At 34.5% G+C, this 18,930-nt stretch overlaps 2 protein-coding genes across 4 annotated transcripts; both read left to right on the top strand.

The window, feature by feature from the left end:
* Nucleotides 1-1,015: 1,015 nt before the first annotated feature.
* Nucleotides 1,016-9,826, top strand: LOC101265659 (increased DNA methylation 1). Of its 2 annotated transcripts, none has more exons than XM_004244216.5 (9): nucleotides 1,016-1,337; nucleotides 2,432-4,974; nucleotides 5,831-5,951; nucleotides 6,242-6,324; nucleotides 6,812-7,053; nucleotides 7,595-7,681; nucleotides 8,585-8,684; nucleotides 8,993-9,194; nucleotides 9,294-9,826. In XM_004244216.5, exons 2-9 carry the CDS (start codon nucleotides 2,542-2,544, stop codon nucleotides 9,683-9,685), a joined length of 3,660 nt encoding a protein of 1,219 aa, XP_004244264.2. In that variant the 5' UTR covers nucleotides 1,016-1,337; nucleotides 2,432-2,541; the 3' UTR covers nucleotides 9,686-9,826. The 2 variants fall into 2 exon arrangements, with proteins under 2 accessions (XP_004244264.2, XP_010324386.2); XM_010326084.4 differs by having other exon boundaries at nucleotides 1,019-1,337; nucleotides 2,435-4,974.
* Nucleotides 9,827-9,886: 60 nt separating this feature from the next.
* Nucleotides 9,887-17,688, top strand: LOC101265941 (probable beta-1,3-galactosyltransferase 14). Of its 2 annotated transcripts, XR_742542.4 has the most exons (8): nucleotides 9,887-10,609; nucleotides 11,930-12,082; nucleotides 12,164-12,246; nucleotides 12,364-12,463; nucleotides 14,920-15,033; nucleotides 15,565-15,707; nucleotides 16,256-16,472; nucleotides 17,430-17,688. XR_742542.4 is itself a non-coding variant. In XM_004244217.5 (7 exons), the coding sequence occupies exons 1-7, from the start codon at nucleotides 10,239-10,241 to the stop codon at nucleotides 16,345-16,347; spliced, it is 1,056 nt and encodes a 351-aa protein (XP_004244265.2). In that variant the 5' UTR covers nucleotides 9,887-10,238; the 3' UTR covers nucleotides 16,348-16,754. The 2 variants fall into 2 exon arrangements, 1 of the variants encoding a protein (XP_004244265.2); XM_004244217.5 differs by lacking the exon at nucleotides 17,430-17,688 and having other exon boundaries at nucleotides 16,256-16,754.
* The last annotated feature ends 1,242 nt before the right edge of the window (nucleotides 17,689-18,930 follow it).

The following is an 18,930-nucleotide window of genomic DNA, read 5'->3' as shown; positions in this document are numbered from 1 at the left end:
GGCTAAACTTCATACATAATCTTGAATGTGTTTTTTCTTATTAATAAATCTAATGTATATTTATGATCATCGTTCATCTGAAGATATGGATATTTATTTATCTTCTTCAAATGCAAATGATAGTGATATTATTTACTTTTAACAAATATAAACAATCTTTAATATAGAATCTAAAAGAATGACATTATGTACATTTCTCGTTAATTAATTAATAATAAATAAACGTATGTTTTTTCGTTCTAATTTTTGATAGCCCCTTTATTTTTCTATTTTGAGACTTTATTTAATACTTCAATCATCTTTTAGTGAGTTATGAGAATATCCAATCTCCATTTTGCTTTGTTATCATTTTAAGTACTTCCATCCATGAGCAATATCTCAAAGTTTGAATTTTTTAGTATCGATATTGTTAAGTTTATTATCGTTTCACAATATTAATTTAATTTATTTAAAAATAAAATTATTATTTTACTTGATATTATATAATTTAATCGACATTTTAAATTCTCTATTTTCCTTGGTTATCCTTATAATTCCATCCATAAGCAACTTCTCAAGTTTGAATCTTCTCACTATCAACATTATTAAGTGAGTTTAATTTGTTTAAAAATAAAGTCATTAATTTCAAACAATTTACTTTCATATAATTAATTTTAAATTTTCATTTCTACGTATTCTAGATAACAAAAAAAAAACAAAAATATAGCATCACATGAATTTGGCCACGAATTACTAATAATGACATCAAGTCAGTTTAATATATCTCGATTTGCGTTCACATGCGTTTTGTTCACTCTTGTAGAGAAAAGAAAAAAACAAGCCCACAGTAACGCTTAATACAACAATTCCACTTAAATAAAAACCATCCAACTCATACAACGAACACGCGTCGAAAAAATTTAATAAAACAATCCTACTAATAAAACCATTAAAATTCAAATGGCTAAAACAATTAAACAAAGCGGTAAAATATTATTTTCCTTTTTATAAAATGGAAATAATTAATAAATGCTGAAGTAGAAAATTTTAACAAACAGACAAGCAAGTGCTAAGTGGGTTAACAGTATATAAGGTCACTCACGCACATGGCGGACGAAGTATATATAGAGAGAGAAAGAAGAAAGTGTATTCAGTTGTTAATGGTGTTTATCTTTTTTGTACTTTTTAGTGAGCGATTCGTTCATTTCTAAGCCATTTTTGAGTTTCTGAGTTTTCCGGCGATGGAATGGTGAAGCTTTACCGATGAATGACCTTATCATCAGATCCTTTTCGTCGTTAACCGCACCGGAGTTTCCCAAACCCTAACAATCATCGGAGAAATGCATTTCTAAATTCAGGTATGTTTCTGGTGAAGCGGTGCAAGCAGCGCTGCGGCGGATTTGTTTGTTTTTTTGTTTTAATTGAATATACTTGATATCTATCTATATAGATTCGGCTTTATGGATCCGTAAAATTACTGAATTTTGTGCCTTTTTAATTGAATTTCGATGAATTGTTACTTTTATATGTTTTCCTATTCGGTCATTTCCGGTTATGTTAACTTTCTCGGAACGGTTTTCTCCTTTTTTCCGTCATTTTGCTGAACAATTGAACAGCAGACACTCTTTCTGTATGTGTTTTTGCTAATGCGGCTTTTGTTTTAAATTTAATTTGTGTTATACAAATGTATCAAATTAGGGAAGTTTGTAATTGAGTATCTGGAATTTTTTATTATTCTAATGCTGTATGGCCTAAGACTTGAAGAGCAAAAGGTCTATAGTATATGGTTTTATGAGTTTATGAGTCTGCTTGAATTTAATTGTAATCGTTGTCTACTTTGAACTTCAAAGACATTGCATAAACAAAGAAAGACTTGATTTTGATGTACTGGTTCTGTGCCCTGATTAGGGATAATTAGTTTTCCTTAATTTGGCAGTTTGTTGTTTCGTTAAACCCTTGATGCCGCCTCATTTAGTTTCAGATGCTTCCTGCTCCTGCAATGTTTTATCTACTTGTTACGACAGCCACCTCTTATAGAATTAAACCGAACATGTCTTAGATGACATCATTTCCTTGATAATGATCAAGCCTTATATATAATTCTGAAGAATCAGACAGGAACATCACATTCCTTGTTCCATGAAATACTATTTGCTCCATACTGATTACTCCAACCCTCTCCCCCTTCATCTGGAATCTTTTGTATCGTGCTTATGACTAGGGGATTGAAAGAAATGATAATTTAACCTTGATATTGGAGGCAACAGGCCAGTAGGCCTTGTGGCTAAATAAGTTTCTGGGCTTTGTTTTGTAAAAGCAACCGGCATTTGATTTTTCAGAATTGCATTAATTTAGCGCGGAAAGAGATCTGCTTGTTGACTTATTTGTCATGGATATGAAATATTGCACTGCTGTGAATTTCTTATAATTTTGTGTTTCTATTTCTGTGTAGAAGCATACAAGTGGATATTATAAGTCCAGACTACAGATCATTCCGATGATGAGATTTATTCTGTAGTGAGGCTTGATGCTGGTCTTTCATTCCTTTTTGATGGTTAGCATATGACCAAGAATACAAGAAGTACTTTAGGATTGTGGAGAAGTAATAAGTCAGCAAAGATGCTGTTCAACAAAGACATTGAAGGTCTGTGTGATGATGGCTTTGATGGGTCAGGGAATGAGACACATATGTTTGCAAATGTGCACTTTGGAAATGAGGGTGATACCAAAAAGTGTCTTGTGACCGGAATGATCGACTTTGAGGGCGACCTTACTAGCCAGACAGATGAACCTGGACATTTGTGTGGTGAAAATTTTGTTTTGACAGCACATCATGATTCTCATGACATTAAGGAAGATTCTGGAGAAGACCCTTGTGAACGAGAGCTAACCAATAATCATGTGGAAAAGGAATCGGAACCATTACCTTCCTTGGACATAGTACCTGCAGATATTACTCCGCAACCTTCTTCCTGCCCTTCTTTGAATGTAATTTGTCACGTAGTTGAATCTTCAAACCAAGGTGTTAAATCAAGTTCTTATTTGCAGAAGCGGCACAATGTGCTGGACAAAAGTCATGTGCTTGGTGAAATGGAGTCATCAGTATTAAGATCATCTAAAATTGAAGGAAATGGATGGAAGGATGTTGTTGGTAAGGGAATTGCATCACCTCCTTCTCAGGAGAGCTATGCAATTGGCAGTGCTGCGAAGTCATCAGGAATTCTTAGACCTAGCAAGCCTAAATGGAGGGACCATTGCTTTGTAGAACTGGATGAATCTGAATTGCTAACGATTAAGGATTCTCCAAATGACCCTCGCCCTCTTCTACGGCACCACATCCATCGTTTGCTCAGAGCAGCAGGGTGGGTAATCGGGAGGCGTAAACGCAATAATAAATTTCATGGAATTGGTGAGTATGTTTACAAGTCACCTGAAGGAAGACCAATTCGTGAATTCTGGAGAGCCTGGACCTTGTGTGGACAGAGTTTGCTTACTTATGCAGATGGTATTTTTCCAGAAAAGGATTGTACTTTGTGGTCTGATATGACACAATTTTTGAGTGACCTCTCAGTTTCAGTGAAGGAGATTGATAAAGAACTGGCTACCTTGGAAACAGCTTCTGCATTGGCTCGGCTTTGGAGTCTTCTCGATCCTTTTGTAACTGTGGTGTTCATTGACAAGGCATTGCGCTCTCTCAAAGAAGGAAAAACAATTAAAGCCAAAATGACTTTGGCCACTGCTCCTGTTAAAAATAACATAAAGAATGTAGACGACACAGGAAATCTGTTTGCTGATGAGAGGACTTTGCAGAATCAGCCTTGCAGCTCATCTTTTGTCTCAGATAGTGCATTGAATGAGACTGATAAATGGATCCACGAGGACTATGGTGATGAAAGTTCTCTCAACTTAACAGAGCCCCAGATGGGTGAAGGCAAATGTATAAATGGTGTATCTTGTGATTATCCTAATGAAAGATCCATGTGCTTAAGGGATACTGTCAGTGAGGGTGCTAATAAATACAGAAAACTCTTAAAAAATGTTAATGATCTACCTGAATTAGCTCCTTTACCATCTTGTGGACCTGAAACAAATGGTGAACAAGAATATTGTTTGTTCGAAGTTCCCATTTGTTCAGGACATGCACTAACCTCGATTGGAGGATCTGATAATATGACCAAATCTCTGACAATAATTTCCGATGGTATACCTCATGCAGAAAGTTCAGTCTTGAAAAGGGAGGTCCTGAAGAAATCAAAGAAGTTATCAGAAATGGAATCCGCTAATGGCCAAGATGACCAGTGTGATCCATCTGGTAGGAAGAGTGGAGTTCATGAAGTAATTACAAGCAAACAAAACTCTGGGCCAAAGAAACGTAAGAAATGCCGTCTTAGTGACGATGATCTCTTAATTTCAGCCGTATTTAGAAACACGACATGCAAATCTGGCAACAAAAGGTCCTCTGGTAAAATCAAACCTCTAAGGAAAAGGAAGAACCAGAAAAGTGGTGGTAAGTTGCTTTTACGTAGTCTTATTAAGGGTGGAAAACACTTCCCCGAAGAAAAATGGCCTACCTTTGCCTCAAGGACTGTGTTATCCTGGTTAATTCATTCTGGGGTTGTCTCCCTAAATGAAATGATCCAGTACCAGAACTTGAAGGATGATTCTGTGGTAAAAACCGGCTATATTACCGCTGATGGAATATCGTGTAATTGCTGTGACGAGGTCCTATCCATCTCTAGCTTCAAAAAGCATGCCGGTTTTAAGCACAATCGCCCCTGTTTGAATCTTTTCATGGAGAATGGTAAGCCATTCACCTTATGTCAGCTTGAGGCTTGGTCAGATGAATACAAGGCACGGAGGGCAGTTTCTCAAACTTCCCAAGCTGAGGAAAGGGACCAAAATGATGACAGTTGCGGGCGATGTGGTGATGGAGGCGAACTGATTTGCTGTGACAATTGTCCAGCTACATTTCATCTAGCTTGTTTGTTCACACAGGTTCGTCTTTTGACTCTTTTCACTTAGTTTACTTGTTCGAGTCAGTTTGATGCCTTTATCTTGCCTTGAATAAATAATTTTCTTGCTCAACATTTATGTTTAATTCACTTGTAAATTGTAAGATGTCAAAAGATCCGTCCTAGCGCTTTATGCATGGGTTCTTATATGATTTTATATGACGTTATATAAACAGAACACCAAAGAAGTTGCATGTCTTGTTCAGTCCTTACTCTCAATTATTTCCCTTTCAGGACTCGTCTTTCCACCAAAACAGTCCAAGGGATTGCTGTGCATGGATTTCTTGCTTTAATGACATTTTTGTCTTAGTACTTTAATCTGCATATTACTTGACATGACTTCTTATTTCTATTCTATTCCCCATAAAATAATAGAAAGGTTTCACATAATTAAATACGGGTATTTGTCGAATATCGCTAACCAAATGCTGCATAACATTATGTGAAATGGAACATATTTGCACTCTACTTAGTTGGGGTCAAATATGTCCTTGTCTTCACTTAAATGGACTATATTACCCTCATTTTCTTCGTAATCACTTGCTTTACTTTGTTTTTATTGCCTTTTTACCATTTTCGCAAGTCGTACCATGGTTTCTCTACAAACCTGTACTCTATTTGTTTGCCAATATTGTTCATTCTCAAAAAACTAAATTATTTACCAATATTGTTTTGGTTTTGTCTCTGCACTAGGCATGATTGTATGATTATTCTAAAATATGTCTTGGTTTCCCTTTGATTTTGTTGCGTATCATATGAAGTTGAGTACTGAATTTGTTTAATGACACTGGACAAGAGATATAAATTCTAGTAGATTAACTTATTATTTCTTGTTTCAGGAGCTTCCTGAAGGGAGTTGGTACTGTTCACAATGCACGTGCCAGAAATGTGGGGACGTGGTTAGATGTAGTGAATCAAGTTCTCCTGGTGGATATAAATGTTCACAATGTGAACATAAATGTGAGTTTTCCCATGAACTTTGACTTGTTTGGTTTCTATTCTTTTCCCATTGCAGGCCTGAAAATGTCCAAATATTGGTATTGGAGCTCTGTATTCAGTTCTTACCAGAATGCATGGTCTAAAATAATACTAAGATTTTGCATTTGGCAAACTTCACAAGCCTCGATCAGAGAATTATCATCTTCTTTCACATTTGTTCAGTTATGGGGGGCGGAAAATATATAATCCTTCTCAAAAGTCTTGGTTTTCTGTTACTAAATTCCTCAATGGCTTTGATGACTTTTGAACAGATCATGAAGCATGCAGTGATTTAAGGATTACAAAAACTGGTCTGGCCTCTGATACATGGTTCTGCAGCGAAAGCTGTCAAGAGGTGAGCTAGTCATCTCAGCTTTACCTTTTTCATTACTATAAAACGAGCTTGTTCAATGATGTAAATCCCTGATGCAGTTCAGTGTAAGATAAAACAAACCAACTTTCATATTTCTCTCTCTTCTAAAGTTTTAGTGTGGAGTGTGAAGTTCTATCGGTGGTTACTAGTTCCTTTTGAATGTGATATGTCATGGCAGGAGAATGTGATATGAAATATGATTGTTATATTGTCAATGTATCATGAGTAGGTCTATCTAAAAGTAACAGCTAAACTAAAAGCAGAAATTTTTGCACCATCTATAGTAATAGTAAAAAATATCTGTTTTTCACTGCAAAGTACTGTTCTGTGGCCTTGGATTAAGTTCACCTGCTTGATTTCCTTGATAAGTGAAAGATTTTGGCATGAGAGAATATCAACTTCATTGCAAGGTTGACTATGAATTATTTTGGTTGTCTTTCAGAAAAACTTAAGCGATACTCTTTTGCAGGTTTATGAAGGTCTTCACTCTCGCATTGGGTTCGTTAATCATCTGGCTGATGGCTTTTCATGGACAATTCTGAGGTGCATTCTCGGTGACCACAAAGTTCATTCTCAGCGGTTCATTGCTTTGAAGGCAGAATGCAACTCAAAGTTAGCAGTTGCCCTTACGATTATGGAGGAGTGCTTTCTTCCCATGGTGGATCCAAGAACTGGCATAGATATGATACCCCATGTGATATACAGCTGGGGGTGAGTTGCTTCCCATAAACTCTTTTTTATCTTGGCATACTGCTGTGCTTACCTTTGTGGTTGGGTATATTGCTTAATGCTTATTCTTCCACATTCTTCTAAAGCGGTTGTGAAATTAGCAACAGCCTACATGTTTTAACAAAATTCCCGCACTTGATAGATAAGGCATTATTCCTAGCATGTCTTGTTCATTCTGTTCTCATTCAATTATTCAAACTAATTGAATGGAAGGTTGAACTATAAATTTAAGAATAATATATTTTATGTTGAAATGACAGAGGAACTTTACAAGAGCAGTTTTATCTGAAGCATTATGTTGTAAGGCATATAATGACAATATGCAAAAAATTGAATAAGTTTCATTTTATTTTATTTTTGAAATTGGTAACTATGAATAAGTTTCATCTATTCAATGCGCCAAATCAAAAGGTGTCTTTTGGGTCTTGCATCCATGGTGTCATTTGACTATGTTCATATCAACGTTACAAAATACAATGACACTTAAGTGGTGCTGAAAGACTTATCTTTAAAATATTTACAGATCACAATTTTCTCGGTTAAATTATCTTGGATTCTACACGATGATCCTGGAGAAAGATGACATATCAGTAGCTGTAGCATCAGTAAGGTAATTCTTTACAATCTTGAATGCAATTGTCCATTGTTATTGCTTGTTCTATAAGCTCGACACCTCTATTGCAATGCTGATATTCTTGGAGCATATGCATCTTTTCTGATTTGCTTTGTGCTCCTTTACCTTCTATTTGTGGCCTGTTTTCTTTTGTTTATTTTAAAGAAAAAATGTCAGTGTTATTGGAGTTGGAACATTAGAAGGAAAACCGAAACATTTGGAGTTGAAGCTTCCTTTTAAGTTCTTTAATATGACATCTTAAGCTTGCAATTTCAATTTCATGGTTCCATCTTGACCTGATCTTTTGGTTTTTATGCTATGTTTGTGTTTCTTACTGTACGCCTTTCAATTACATCAAGAATTTTTTGTTCTTGCGAGTATTAGAAGTATTTTCTCCTGTCGGCTGCTTAAAATTGAAAGGCTAGACTGTGATTAGTGATGGCCTTTTCTCATATTGCATGTGCATTGCCGGTTGTTTCTGTTATTTATGCTTGATAGACTATTAGGTGTTTTTGGAATTTTATAGAAATTTTTTTCATCTGGAGGTTTCTGGATAACTGGTGCATTCATATCTGTTACAGAAGGTGCTTGGAAGAAAGATACTTCAAGTATTGTTGACTAGTATATAAATTTCTCTGACTAAAAAAAAGAAAAAGAAAAAGATTATATAGAAATTTCTTAACTATCACTATTCAATCCCTACGTTTACTATATGGGAATGCCAAAAGGAGTTATAGTTTACCTGAGACCTTTTTCCCATAACCTCGATCATTAATTATGAGTCTGTGACTAGCAAGCTGTGGCCTCCTTGCTGTCTGTTTGATGAAACCATCTCACTAAAATCAGGACTTTTTCTGGGGCGACGATCTTTATCTGAATCAGAATTTGGTTCTTTTGCAGGATCCATGGAGTAACAGTTGCTGAGATGCCTCTAATTGCAACATGCAGTAAATACCGCCGCCAGGGAATGTGCAGGCGCCTACTAAATTCTATACTGGAGGTAATCTGACAGGAAAACAGTGTTATAATTGCCGGGTGTCCCACTCAGATGTTCCACGTAGTACAGGGTGGGACATAAGCCCCAAAAATGGGTGTTCATCCTGTGGAATTTTAATTTGATATGATAAAAAATTATAGGAAGTGTTGAATTATTTTAAATAAATGTTTGACATGCTATACTTATGAACCCCTTGCTTGTTGCAGTCTTTTCCTGGATTATGGAGCTTGTGATGCACATTATCTTTTATTTTACGGTGAAGCAAGGTTTTGCCATGTATGCTTACTTGTTTCCCTTGTGATGACATCCAGATGCTAAAGTCGTTCAAGGTTGAGAAACTTGTCATATCAGCTATTCCAGGTTTAGTGGAAACATGGACTTGTGGCTTTGGCTTTGAACCCTTGGAAGATCACGAGAAACGAAGTCTAAGTCATATCAACCTCATGGTGTTCCCTGGAACTGTATGGTTGAAGAAGTCTTTGTTTCAAGCTGCTGATGCAGATCAACCGAGTGGTGAGTATTTAGTGTTTGATGTTCTTCAACTTTAAAGAATATAATTCTCTTTCTTAAACACTACAAACTGGAACTGATCTGTTTCATACTTGAAATCAGTTTGTCCGGGTGGAAATGGCCTCACCATTATCGAGCCCATGCAACATTGCGTGCCATCTCAAGATGTCAATGCAGGAGCTGATGTCAGAGACCCACCTCAGTCTGAGAGTTTGCAATTCTGTGAAGATGAAGGTGGTAGTAATCAGGATCTTGGGCAAGGCTGTGAAGGAAACACCATTAATCCAGAGCATCAAACCGAAACCAGGCTGCCGGACTCAAATGATTTGCAACCAGTGGAAGTGCTGTGTGTTGTTGATGCTCTGCCTAGCAAGTGCTCAAAACTCTCCGAGGAACCGGTTCTGACGTATATCAGCCATGGGGAAGCAGGTTGTAGAGTAGATAATTTGCAGATGAATGTGGATAGTCATTTTTGTTTAGATGAAGTGAATTAATGTGTTGTAGGGGAATGTGTAATGACGTTGATAATTTATAATTTCGTAGCTATACACCAGTGACTTTGTCAAGCAGGATAAAAAAAATAAGCAAAACGATGCGGAAAATGAAAAATTTGGGCGAATTGCTTTTTCAAGCCATTTACAATCTTCTTCTTTTTTTCAAAAGTTTTATGAGTTTTACACCTAAAATATTTGAAAAAACTATTTTCTTTTTATCCATTTTACAAGTGGTCAAAAGATTAATGGAGTTAATTACCATTTCTCAATGCGTCTAAGAATAGCTAGCTACCTGATTCCTTTTGGTGGCTATTTCTTCACGTTTTATTGATCAGTGTTGCATTTTTTGGTTCTTCACAGATTTCAAAAGATAAATATTTTTAAAATCTAGAATCAAAAACTTGCTAAATATAATAATTTCAGGAAGAGGACAAAGATGGAGGAAACCTGCAAGAATTCATCAAACAAGAAAGTGTAAACTTCCATAACAGAGCTAAAATCTCAACTCCCAACACCAATTTTGATCCTGTGCTAATTTTACTCATAATTTGAAATGCCTTCATCTCCTAAATCTTTCAATGCTTGGCCATCTTCTTCTTCATCCTCAACTATCTACTCCCGCAGATCGACGGTCCTGATCTTCTGTTCTCTCATCGGTGTAGCTGGGTTTATCTTCGGTTTTATTGCAATTTCGAAGCAGGGTTTAGGGTCAAATTGTAAATATGCTGAACCTCGATCTGTTTCTGTTGTTTGGGATAGAAGTGGTAGTAAGGCAAGTGAAGATGCTGATGGAGTTTCAGATGAAGGGCAAAAGAGGCATAAAGTTATGGGATTTGTTGGGATCCAAACTGGGTTTGCTTCCACTGGTCGTCGCCGGTCGTTGAGGCAAACTTGGTTTCCTTCTGATCATGAAGGCCTTCAAAAGTATGAATACTACTCTCTCTGTGATTTTTTATGAATGTGGAATTAAAAAAAAAAGTAATCTTTAGTTTATTGTTGTGCCTCTACCTCCACGAGGTAGAAGTAAAGTTCGGATACACGCTACCCTCCTCAGATTCCACCTAGTGAGATTACGCTGACTATTTTGTTGTTCTTGTTGTAGTTAATTGATGTGAGTTACCTCCATGTTGTAGAAGTAAGGTTTGCATACACCGTAGCCTCCCCAGACTCTTACACTAGCTATGTTGTTGTTTTTTAGTAGTTTATTGATCTGCTGTGAGATTTCATAAAACCATGCATAATTAATACAAACTTAGTCAAGAGAAAGACACAATGGAAGGGATAGCTATGAGGTTTCATTAAACCATGTTTAATTTAATACAAACTTAGTTAAGAAAAAGATGCAATGGAAGGGATAGCTCTGAGATTTCATAAAACCATGCGTAATTAATACAAACGTAGCTAAGAGAAAGATGCAATGGAAGGGATAGCTCTGAGATTTCATAAAACCATGTGTAATTGATACAAATGTAGCTAAGAGAAAGACATGGAAGGGATAGCTTGAGATTCATAAAGCCATGCGTAAATAATACAAACTTAGTTAAAGTAAATGATACAATGGAAGGGATGGTTGTCAGATTTCATAAAACCATGCGTAATTAATACAAACTTTTTTGATACAGAAAAAAAAAAGTTTGTATTGATTAGACATGGTTTTATGAAAGATGCAATGGAAGGGATAGGTATGAGATTTACCTTCATTTGGAAATTCACATTATCTAATAGATATGCATTTTAATGAAACTCGACGTGAGGTGTTTGAGTATTTACTGTGTAGTCTTTCTTATAGTCATCAGATTAAAAATCTAGTTTAGTTTAGTCGATTTTATAAACGTTGTATCGTTTTGTTGTTTTTACTGGTAGCTTGCTCTTGTAGTTTTATATGCTTGTGTGTCATAGGGAATAAATTGTTGTGTATGACTTGTGGTTAAAAGACATTTTCTTAATTATGTGGAAATTGAGTTATTCATAGAACAATTTTATCATGCTCTTGTTGAATTGAACTGGAAGTTTCCTGCCATATATATCGGCGATGATACCTCTTTTTGTCTCCTTTTGCGGAAAAAAAAAAAGAAAAAAGGAAAAAAAGAATTTCCTTTTTCGCTAAGCACTTAGAACTAGATATTTCACAAATGAACTCAATGTTATTCATTTATTTGTTATGTTTATATGTAGTTGTGTTTCTCTGTCTCTATATGTTTCTTGAATCTATACTTTGCTAAACTGACGTAAATAAAATTGCAGGTTAGAAGAAGCTACTGGCTTGGCTTTTAAATTTGTAATTGGTAGAACAAGTGATCAATACAAAATGGCAGAGCTTAAAAAAGAGGTAGCAGAATATGATGATTTTTTACTATTAGACATTGAAGAGAAGTACAGTAAGCTACCATACAAAACGTTAGTTCTGGCTGCTTTCATGTAGTAATTCATCATTTTTCCTTTTTTGGTTTCCTATACTTACTCAAGTTGTTTTTCCAGCATAGCTTTTTTCAAAGCTGCCTATGCGCTTTATGACTCTGAATTTTATGTTAAAGCTGATGACGACATATATTTGAGGCCAGGTAACAAGAATTTTGAAGCTTTTCTATTCTTACTGCTCTTTACTTGTCATTCTTGTTATGCATTTACCATGTCCTAGAATTTTGATGTACTTGAGTTGCTTTAATTTTCCATTACAGACCGCCTTTCACTGCTCTTGGCCAAAGAGCGCCCTCACTCCCAAACATACCTTGGATGCATGAAAAAGGGTCCAGTTCTCACTGACCCCAAGCTCAAATGGTGAGTCTCATAATTTGCCTGCATGCCATATATTCGAATATAATGCTGGTATCTAGTTTATTTGCTCCATACTTGTAGGAACTTAGTCCCTCCATTTCTAGTTGAATGCCTCAGTATTATTTTGGAGGACTAATAAGATGGGAGTTGACTATGTTTTGCGAGTAAGTAGTTGGTGGCTGACTGAGGTACTACACATACTCACATTACTTAATTTTACAACTTGACTCTTAAACAGACCATGGTAGCGAATCTAAAAGATTGTAATAAATTCTTGCACCAAAAACAGAGAACTATATATATGTGTGAAGGGGTTGAAGATAAACTAAGCACAGTATTAGCAGTCTTGTTTAAGTTTAGGACACCACACTTGCATGTGTTTAAGTGTAGACACTCAAGGGCTAAGCCAAGCATTACATCACCCATTGGCTCTATATGGAAAAGGATGGCACTAAACAACAAGCATAGCTAGCAAAGTGTAATATTAATTACCTTCTAGTAAAAAAGAAGTAATATTAATTGCTAAGTAACCAGTATGAATGATGCTGACTAAAAAAGGAAATTAGAAATCTAGTAAGAAAACTAGTTGCTAAATCTATTTTAGTAATTCAAAAAATGCATCTTTGCATTTGAATTAGAAATGTGAAGATGGTTCTTGACCTTGATTCATATGATATTTACTTCATATATTTATCTTAATTGTTGTTCTTCTAATTCTTTTGCCCATATACTTATTGTTTGAGTTTATAGTTATTTTCCCTTCCATTAAATATATAGAACTTTTTTCATCTGTATGTTTCTTCACTAATGTCGAGCATTAATTGTGCTGAGAGCCTCGGCAGATTTTGGCACTTTTCGATGCATTTTTACCTTAAACAGCACTAACACTAATATAAGGCTCCAAAAGGAAATGGTAGCTTGATTTTGAAGGTGTAAAAAACTGCAAGTGTTTACTATAGTATTTGGTGGACTGCACAAAATCCAGCGGGTCTTCTGTGTATATGTTAATACTGTCTCCTGCTCTTCCTTTTGACTTAACACCTCTGTTGAGAAGAGTTCCTTTAAACCCAGTCCATTCTCCCTGCAGATATTTATACTATGAGAAAGGATGTTTTGGATTTTATCACAAACAAATTGTGCATCAATGGCAATGTAGCTAACAAAATGCCAACGTTCATTTATGCCTTTTACAGTTCCATTCTACTTTTAGGAACTCTCTCCTATCTCTTTTTTCTACAAGTAAATGAATTTTGTTGGGGAAAAGGTGAGAAGATCCAGTATTTACTAGATGACTTGCAAATGAATTCATTCTTCTTTTTTGTTTGCGGAGGATGGGAGGGTGATAAAGTAATAATTGTTAGCAGTATGTATGCCTGCTGATACATGATTTGAAGCCTGTGATGATGGTGGGATGAAGAATATAAAGTTTGTTTGGGTCCTGTAGAAAGAAATAAAATATGCTCTGAGAAACTAATACTATGTAAATTTTATGAGACCATTTTCCTCTATGTGATTTTATGTCTACCTCGCCATTTTAACACATTTAATCATTATAGTATTGCACCTATATGGTAGAGCATTTAAATGCATCTAAATGTCAACGTTAGATATGGTTAAACCATCTCAGATGACCTTCTCTCGATTTAGATATGCTGCTACTATAGGCTCAACATTTACTACCGTATGGGTATTGTTGGTCTCACAATCGTACTTATCTTTCACTTTTGCATATATCTTCCTGTAGCACTCCTCTATTTAGGCCTCTCTCATTTTAGTTCTATTTGCAATATCTTTAATGTCATGCCATTCTCCTGCAAACTGAGTCGAGAAACCTGAATTGTCTGCATTTAGCACTATAATCCCGTCTAGTATCACTTTATTCATTCTTCTGGCAGGGGCTAAACTTGTAACGCATTTTTTTTAATCCTACCTTTTACTTACCCTAAAATCTTACTACCTTCGAGTCATTCCAGGTTTTTTGTGACTTCCTTTCTGGTTTTTACAGTTGACACAATATCATCCGCAAGTAACATACACCATGTAGTTTCCTCTTGTATATTATTGATTTGCTCATTCAGAATTATGGTAAACAAGTATGGTCTCAACTCTCAAGGCAGATCTGGTGTAGACCACAAAATGTGAAACTCCTCTATATCTTCTCAAATTATTTTCTTTTTTCTGATAGTTCTATTGTACATATCCTTTATAAGCATTTATAGAATTCATATGAATCCCTGCTTTGGAATACAAATTACCAATTGTCTTTCCCCCCAAAAAAAAAAAAGCTTTGATATGAATCCTTTATTCTGAACATCATCAGAGGACTTTTCTCGACTCCCTCATATGCTTTCTATAGGTGAAAATGTATCATGTGAAGATCCTTCTTTATTATACCATAAATTTCCATCCATTTTTTTTGGCAAAAACAATTTAATATATTCTCAGTGAAACTGATGCAGGTATGAACCACTTGGATATATGCTCGGGAAGGAGTATTTTCTCCATGCTTATGGTCCTATTTATGCTCTTTCTGCTGATGTTGTTATGAGTTTGGTTGCCCTCAGGAACAACAGGCAAGTTGGCTTTGTACAAAATTCTGTAATTCATCTGTCCTGAAGTGCAGAATATTACTCCATGCATTTTTATTTTCAGAAAGGTAGTTGTAGGTACTGTTTACTGCTGTTGCGTATATTACATCTGGGCAGACGTTTTTTTTACTCTCATCACATAAGAAGTAAAAAATACCCTAACTTCATTAGTGTCATACTTTCGCTTTTTTCAAAACATGTGTTGCATATTCATCTATCACACTATTATCTTGAAAGATTTGTCTTAGTTATTTAAATTGTTACATTAATTAATTCTTCAAATTGAAATTCTTAATAGCACGAGATCTTTGATATAAGCTGGATACAAATTACACATATCACACTGCTTTTGCCTTTCAGTACCTCTTTCTTTATTTTTATTCAACATTGCGTCTATGCTAATTGGCAGTCAAAAGCATAATAGCCGATAAGTTATCTCCCTTATTGTGTCTCTGCTAATTCCCAGTCAAAAGCATAATTGCTGATAAGTTATCTCCCTTGCTGTTGAATTTTCAGTTTCCGAATGTTTAGCAATGAGGATGTTACTATTGGTTCCTGGATGCTTGCGATGAATGTTAATCATGAGAATAATCAACACTTATGTGAATCAGAGTGTACCCCTTCATCCATTGCTGTGTGGGACATTCCCAAGTGTTCAGGTCTGTGCTCTTGTTCTTTTGAAAATCACTGCTTCACATATGTTCCCTTTGGTGATTTTGTTCGGAGGCAAATAGCCTGCGGATTTTTTATTTGATGCATATTGAACATCATGAATTTGAACTTGTCGCATGGGAATAAGTGAGAAAAATATCTTTTGTTGTGCATTGTGAGGCATGTTAGATCATGAAGTTGAATATGCAGCACTCTCTATTGAAGCTGCTAGTTTCGGCCATTTTCTTAAATGACACGTATTTTAGTAACACAACATAGGATACAATGCTATTTAGAAATATATTATTGATAATTAGTCACAATCTCATTATATACTCCATTCCAAGGCTATTGAATCAGTTGGTTTAACATCTTGTCGCGTCTCGACACTTGATTTCTTTATCTCTGTTAAATGTGAATCTCAGTTGTCTGAAAGAACTGCACTTGATACTGGTGCTTTTTATTTAGGCAATTTATTCATCAGTACACCAGCTTATTTCACTCGCAGTACTTGTTCTTGCCAACTAGCTGATACTGTTCTTGACTTATGCTCTAGGGCTATGTAACCCCGAGAAGAAAATGTTGGAACTTCATGCGAAAGATGCCTGCTCAAAGAGTCCTACTCTGCCATCAGATGAGGATGATTAGAACTCATCGCCATCAAGCACAGTAGGCTGACAGATTCTTTACAGATTGATTCATTCCTTTTGGTTAATGAGCTCAGTCAACGTTGCAGCTGGATACTTGCCTCCGCTAAATGTCACGTGCATTTTGTAAGTTACCTGTGCAACATTAGTTCACGTCCATTTTTGTTACGTTACCATGTTCAACAGTAGTTGAGGAATATGTTTTTTTCTGGTTGTTTGTTGCATTTAGAGATCAAAGTTTTGTACCAGTAGGAGATTTATGGGAGTAGTTTGTAGGGAGCCAAGAGATTACCTTAGTTCTCCTGTTAATGAGTACATTACACAGTTGTAATTTTGAGGTCCTAGAGCTGTTTGAGGGAAAATATAGTAGTTCTAATATTCATCTATGAACAATCCAAAGTTTTTTTTAGAATTCATATGTAAATTATGTTTATGATTGTTTCTATAGCAAACCAGAATCACAAAAAGATATAAATTTGGAACGATACTCGAGTCAAGGGTCTTTCAGAAACAACCTTTCTACTGTATTGTACATTCTACCCTATGCATACCCATCTACATCGGGTATGTTGTTACTATACATTTGCAAGGAATGGGTAAACTTACAATATGAACCTATATGCTATCTAGTTTACAAATATGTATACAGTATATCAGTGGTATACCTTATAAAAATATACATATACTATATATAGCTACTTATACACAACATATACAACCAAAGTGTACATGTAGTGTACACTCTCCTAGTGAATACAATATCTTTAATTATAAAGACGTTGGAAGGTTGAAATCATCAAGTTTACATATATCTCCATTCAGATAATGTCGGAAGAAAAATTATTCTAGTCCAAATTCACGTATAAGAGAACTTGACATAACGATATTTTAATAAACAATTTCGTGCTTTCTGTACTTACATCAAGTCAATATCTATACGTGATACTAGGTAAGTGTAGCCATATTTTCACATCATTAAATTACCTTAACTATAATATAGTTATATGGTTTTATCATATTATAAATGTTATTTCGAAAATTAAATATTAATTTTATTTATTTATATTTTTTTTTCCTTTTTAGGGTGGTGAAAGAGGACCCCACTATATTAAGGAGCAGCTTGTGTATAGATCCTCTTTATATTTATTATATATATTGTAAAGAGTATCCTAAGTCAATATTCACGAGAAAATGGTCACCATATTTATGGTTTACCCAAATTGTCAAATTTCACATGGCCAATTCTTTCACAATATATTCCTCTAAAATTAGAAATAAATTATACTATTATTGTATTATAAATTAGTGATAAAATAAGGAAATATATGTATTAAGTAATTTAGTTTAGTGTTTATATAAATATATATATATATACTTTTATTTATTAGGTTGGAATAATTAGTGGTGGAACTAAAATTTCACAAAAAAAAAATCAGAATATAAAAAAATAAATATATGAGAGTAATTTTTTATTTGTATACTAGGCTCAATTTTTCATCAAAAGGACTTTGAATGAAATCACGCATCTTTAATTTTGCATTTTAGCTCGGTGTAAAACATATTATGAATTGTTTTAAAAGGATATATTTTGAGTTGAGATTAACTGTCTTCTGTATCGATTTTTTCATACTTGATTGGTCAAGATTTTTAAAAATTTCTATAGAAAAAAAAAGTTTCTTAAACTATCTCAGGCGTTTTCATATCATTTGTCTAGATTAAATACAAATAACATTGAAATAATATTTTTTTTATTTACGTAACGAACGCAAAAATCTTACTCATTTTATTTTTAGAAAATATTTTTCATGCCAAACACATCCAAAGTCTAATCTTTGCCTAAGCATTTCTGACATCCCAATTTATGTCCTTTGATGTACAATACAATTATTTATTTTATGCTATCATCTTTTTCTCCAAAAAAAAAAAAAAAACTCAAAATCCAACAAAATGTAATGGCAGAGGCATCTTCTCTGAACAATAAAGATTCACATTTAATATAAATATATATATACAAATTTCAAATTATAAAAACAAATAGTAGTAAATTGGACCATAGTGTCCAATAGGTAGTGAAGAATAGTAACCAAAAATACACTTGATGACAAAAAATGTTCACAACCCAAACATGAGGAGAACTCCATTTTCTTGAATAACTTAAATTACTCTGAATTTCTGATCATGCCCATACCCCCCCACCCCCCACCCCCACCCCCCCCCAAAACAATAATAATAATAAATTCTCAACCACCCCTTTTATTTTTTAAAAAATATTTTTTGTGTGAATTTAAGAGGAATCCAATGAACCCCATGAAGAGACAATTGGGATAATTACTACACAATGGTTTTAATTTTTTAATTTTTTGAAATGTTTTATCTTTGTGATTTTTTATTAGATTTAAATAAATTAAAAATCTGGCAAAGGAAACAGAAGTCAGAAGAATATATACTAGCATAGGCTAGCTTCTATAGTTATTAGTACTATTTTATTAGTATATTATATACTTCTTTAATTATAAGTTGATAATTCAGATTTGTTTAGTATATATAAAAAAATATTTACTTCTTGTTTAGTTTTAAATTAACT

The sequence above is a fragment of the Solanum lycopersicum genome, chromosome 7, assembly GCF_036512215.1.
Source record: "Solanum lycopersicum chromosome 7, SLM_r2.1".
Classification (NCBI taxonomy): domain Eukaryota; kingdom Viridiplantae; phylum Streptophyta; class Magnoliopsida; order Solanales; family Solanaceae; genus Solanum; species Solanum lycopersicum.
This window is presented reverse-complemented; position numbering and strand designations above follow the sequence as displayed.